Source organism: Camellia sinensis, chromosome 1 (assembly GCF_055761805.1).
Source record: "Camellia sinensis isolate YWXY chromosome 1, ASM5576180v1, whole genome shotgun sequence".
NCBI lineage: Eukaryota > Viridiplantae > Streptophyta > Magnoliopsida > Ericales > Theaceae > Camellia > Camellia sinensis.
Genome location: NC_138961.1, coordinates 130,696,240 through 130,701,957, shown reverse-complemented (window position 1 = coordinate 130,701,957; position 5,718 = coordinate 130,696,240). Strand labels below are relative to the sequence as shown.

The window sequence follows — 5,718 nt, the reverse complement described above, 5'->3', positions numbered from 1 at the left end:
GTAGGTCACGAGTCAAGGATTGCTTGACCAACCGTTCTAGAAGTTTACTGTGAGTAACATTTCTGTAAAGATATGTTGATATGAACTATGTTTCCACTATTATGCGATAAGTTATAATTTCTGAAATGCTATTTTGATTATGTGAACGAATGACCTATTTACGAATCTATTATGGCATCCACAGATAGTCCCAAGTCATGGAGGACAATATCTCGTTAGCCATTTCATTGTGGTGATATGTGTTTAATTGGTATCCAGAACCTATTACTCTAGTCAGAAGACGAGACGTGATATGTTCTGTGAGATGTACCATTATGTTATGTTCTGATATGAGACTGATATAAATGATTGTGTCATGATTTTTTTTACGGATATGATATATTTGGAATTCGTTCATTTACCCCTTCACTTTGATGTTATTCACTGGATTTTAGCTCATTGTTTATATATATATATATATATATATATGTATAGGTGAGCGTTCTGGAGGACAAGCCTAGAAGGAGTCTTTAGCCGAGCCACCATTTTGAAGCCTACTGCGTGGTTTTGAGTGCCTAGAGTTGAGGCTAGGCCTAGAAGGCTGTTGTCAAGCTTTTGATTGTGAAGTACACTTTTGTTATGTGCATATGTTATGTATAAGATGCTAAGTTATAAGTTATGTACTAAATGTGTGTAAATTAACTTTTTTGCAAGTAAATATTTGTTTATATAGATGCACAACTCATTGGACTATTGGTGTTTTTGAATATTGTTTCCGTTAGCCTTGATTATTTATTTATTTATTTTTTTGATTTGTACAAGAAGGCCTTTGGTAATCACAAATTACTGGCTGGTTACGACGCTCAACCCATAGGGGCAGATTTGGATCGCGACAAAGACTTCTGCCAAGGTTAACATGGTTGGCAAGAAGGGAAAGTCGAGCTATAATAACCTTGGCGACCATCCCCAAAGTAGTGAGGAGAGTAAGGTAATGAAATTGAAAGTTCGTACCGCTATCATTATAGTATTCAAGAAGCCCATTTATTGTATCCTTAGTGAGATTCATGATGAACCCTTTGTTCGACAGTCTACCAAATAGGGAAAAACACAAAGGGGTTATGACGAAAGGTATCAGTGTACATACCATGACGACGTTGGGCACCGAACTGAGGTTTGCACGCCATTAAAGCAACACTTGGAAGAATTGGTGGTAGTAGGCCATTTAGATTGTTACATTGAATGAGGAGCTCAACTAGCCCCTCAAGACAAGAATATGCTTGGCGGAATGCTAATGGACTATTCACCTCAAGGTGTAGTTAATGTGATCTGTGCGATCATTGAGCCCAAGTGAGTTTGCAAGCTTAGAGGAATGATAAAGAAAGAAGAACACATGAGGGAGGTACTTAGTGTTCAACCGACTTTGAAAGAGGAAAAGACAGAGGTAAGAAATGTGATTTCTTTCTATAACAGAGACATGGTAAGGTTGCAGAAACCCCACAATAACTCACTAGTGGTCACTTTGCGCATCAAGTATTTTGACATCAAGAGGATCTTGATTGATCAGGGGAGTTTGTGCAAAATCATGTATTATGAAATCTTCAAAAAATTAAAGCTGGATGATAAAGACTTGGTGCCAGCCATGTCTCCTTTGGTGGGTTTCAACTCTATACCTGAATGGCCAGTTGGCAAGATAATTTTGCTGGTTAAAGTAGGCTCGATGGTCAAACAAGTGGAGTTTTGGGTTCTGAAAATCCTTTGTACTTATAACATCATTCTTAGAAGAGCATGGTTGTATGCCATACGAGCTGTTGCATGTCAAGTAATGCGGTTCCCAAATGAAATCGAAGTGATTGAAGAGGTCTTAGGTGACCAAATCACGTCAAAGCAATGCTTTGTGATAGTAAATGGTAGCCACACTACCAAGGGATTTATGTAAATGGTAGAGGAACCAGAGAATAAAGAGATGTTCGAAGATGTTGGCAAGGTGGTCAAATAGAAGGTCGTGGAGGAACTAGTGAAAGTAAAGGTTGATAAGAGTGACCCAAAGAAGTTCTTTTTGCTAGGTTCATCTTTATTAAGCACTGAAAGAAAGGAAAACATGGACTTTTTGATCTCTAATCTTGAAGTGTTTTCCTGGACGCTATATGACATGTCTGGCATTGATCTTAGTTTCATCTACCATCAGCTCAATGTCAACCCTACTTCCAGACTGGTCATATGAAGAACTCTCAAATCAGCCTTACACTACGTTGAAGTGGTGGTTAAAGAAGTGGGGAACCTACTGGAGGTAGAAACGATAAAGGAAATCCATTATCCTAATTGGATTTCAAATATAGTGGTTGTGCCAAAGAAGAATGGCAAGTGGCGCATTTGTGTCAATTACAAGACGGTCAACAAAGCATTCTTGAAAGAGAGATTTCCTTTGCCAAGGATTGACCATTAGTAGACCTAATAGCAGGGCACAACCAGCTTAGTTTTCTGGATGCATATCATGGATACCACTAGATTGCCATGTATGAACCGGACCAAGAGATCACTTCTTTCATAACTTCAAGGGAGTTGTATTGCTATAAGGTCATGTCCTTTGGCCTAAAAAATGCAGGGGCAACATTTCAAAGAATGGTCACCAAGATGTTTGCACCATTGTTAGGCAAAACAATGAAGGCATACTATGACCACATAGTGATCAAGAGCAAAGATGAGTCCAACTATCTCAACAACCTGGCATAGATGTTCCAAATTTTGATGACTCACAAGCAGCGTTTAGATGCCTTTAAGTGTGCATTTGGAAGCCTTCCTAAATCAAGCCCATTGAAGAACTTGAAAGGCCAAACACTATTAAGCAATTGCAGCATCTGACGGGTTAATGGTTGTGCTAAACAGGTTCATAAGCCGATCGTCAGATCATTGCAGACCATTCTTTCAGGCCCTTAAAGCAAAGTTTTAGTGGGACGAAAAGTGTGACCAAGCTTTGGAAGGCTAAAAGGCTTACTTGTGTTTAGCACCACTCTTGGCGATCCCGGTACTTGGAGAAAAGTTATACTAGTACCTAGCAGTCTCTCATCACACCATTAACACAGTATTAGTGGGTGCAAAAGGAATTCAACACATGCCCATCTTTTATGTGAGCAAGACAATGTTGGACATCGAAATGAGATACCTTCCATTAGAAAAGCTTGCCTTAGCTTTAATAATGGCATCTAGTAAGTTGCTGCACTACTATGCACATACAATTGTAATCTTAATCGCATTTCCTTTGAAGGCTTTATTTGAAAGGGATGACTTTTTAAGGAGGATATTAAAGTGGCCTTTGGAGTTGGGACAATATGACATCAAGTTCCAACCTAGAATGACAATAAAGGCCTAGGCTTTGGTAGACTTTGTGGTAGAGTTTTCTCTAGGAAGTCATTTTGTTTGTTCGATTGATCTGACTGGAGAAATCGAACAAGGAGGGGTAGGTGTCGCGGGAACATTGTGACCCTCAACTACCTTGCAACAAGTTAAAATACCACCTCAAGTGGATGAACCGCGCAATGTACCATTAAGTCTGCCAGTGGTTGCACCGTCTACTGAGTACAATGATACATTGCAAAGAGGTGATGAGTTAAAGCGCACAACGGAGAGCGCAATTTACGATGACGTGCCTAGAAGGAAAGTGGTAAGGCAACCAAGCAAAGAGACTAGCAAACAAACAGCAGCACCGCGTACAGATGACATGGTGAAAGAAATCATTGAAGTAATAGATCCAAAGACATCTTAAGACCCATCCACTTGTTGGAAGTTATTTATTGGAGAGATGTGGAAGCATTCTATAGATAGAGCTTCCAATAGACATAGAACTAGACTTGGAATTGCACTCATCTCGCCAAAAGACCTGACTAATGAACATATGATTAGACTTGGGTTCTGAGTGTCCAATAATAAAGTGAAATACGAAGTACTCTTAGCCAGTCTAGAAGTCGCCTTTCAAATGAAGGCTACCGAACTAATGGTGTACATCAATTCCTAACTGGTGGTTAACCAAATATCTAGTGACTACGAAGTGAAAGACGACAGGATGGACAAGTATTAAGAGTTGGTTAGAACAGAGATCAAGAAGTTTGAAGTTGTCAAGATAGAACAAATCGATCAAGATGAAAACTACAAGGCAGATAAGTTGGTTAGTTTTACATCAATGTCAGACACTTCTATTCCAAACTCTTTGCTGATTGACTTTCCACCAAGGCCAAGCATTGAAGAACCTAAAGTGGCAGAGGTACTGTGAGCTGAGCTAGGACCCTCTTAGATGGACCCCATCATCACCTTTTTGAAAGATAAGATTCTACCAGACGACAAAAAAAAAAAAAACAAACAAAATTCGAGCGAAGTCACAACGGTTTTAGCTTTTTCCATCTCTGGCATGGTATAAAAAGTCTTTCACAAGGCCATACTTGAAGTGTGTCCACCTTAGCAATGTTAAGGCCATTTTGTTTGAAATTCACGAACAAGGTTCTGAAAAAGCGATTGCGGTCGCCGCAACGGTGGCGGTGGCATGGTTGCGGTTACAGGGTGTAAAGGTCGTAGCGTAATAGTTGCGGTAACCGAAACCGTGAATTTTTTTATTTTTCACACAATTTGAAAAAAACTTACCGATACGCATATTTTTTTTCTATGATCATATTCATTGGGTTTAAAATAAATATTGATCAATTTTTATAAATTTTTAAGTATGATCCAATTTAACCAAGCCAAATAGATAATGACCACACTTATTATTATTATTTTCAAATAATATATAAATAAACACATACAAATAAAATGGTTGAATGATAGCGACTGAATAGAATAGCATAGATCTTACAGCTTCAACAAATCAATAACGCGTTCTTCATCTTCCCTCTTCTCTCTCTCTTTCTCTCTCTATCTCTTGCTCCTCCATTTTCTCTCTTTATCTTCCCTCTTCCCCCATTTTCAGCTTTTTTGTGTGCGTTTTTTCAAAAGAAGCAATTTGAAACTATTACGTAACGGTGCGTAATCGACCGTTACGGCTATTACGGCACTATTATGACTGCTATGGCAGCCGCTACGACCGACACACTTGTGAATCTCAATCACACTGCAAAAACGGCCGTAATGGGTAGCGGTAACCACCACAACCGTTACGTAATGGTTGCGGCCGCTTTTTAAAACCTTGCTCACGAAGGAATATGTGGAAGTCATCAAGGAGGGTTATCACTGGCTTACCGAGCTATTTCTCAAGGATATTGGTAGCCATGCATGCATTCAGATGTAGAGAAGTATGTCAAAAAGTGTGAATAGTGGCAGAAGTTAGCACATCAAATCCACTAATCGGCCAAAGAACTTTTACCTTTGACCAATCCTTGGCCTTTCACCATGTGGGGTATGGACATAGTGGGACCACTCCTAACCGTGCTGAGTAACAAGAAGTTCTTCTTTGCGACGACAAACTATTTCACTAAGTGGGTTGAAGCAAAAGCACTTGCATCCATCAAAGAGAAAGACGTGAAGAAATTTGTTTGGCAGAACATCATTACTCAGTTTGGAATTCCTAAAGCTTTGATATCAGACAATGACAGTCAGTTTGATGGGAAGATCTTTAGAAGTTTCTTTGAAGAACATAAGATAGAAGTCTATAACTCGACATTGGCTTACCCAAAGGCCAACGTTCAAGCTGAACCTTCGAACAAGGTAATCTTGGATGACTTGAAGAAACAATTGGAGAAAGCAAAGAAAAAGTAG

The 5,718-nt window shown here is 39.3% G+C and overlaps 1 protein-coding gene across 1 annotated transcript; it reads left to right on the top strand.

Annotated features, from left to right (window-relative positions):
- Nucleotides 1-5,352: 5,352 nt before the first annotated feature.
- Nucleotides 5,353-5,718, top strand: LOC145819964 (uncharacterized). Its single transcript, XM_082914078.1, has one exon. The coding sequence runs from the start codon at nt 5,353-5,355 to the stop codon at nt 5,716-5,718; it is 366 nt and encodes a 121-aa protein (XP_082770204.1).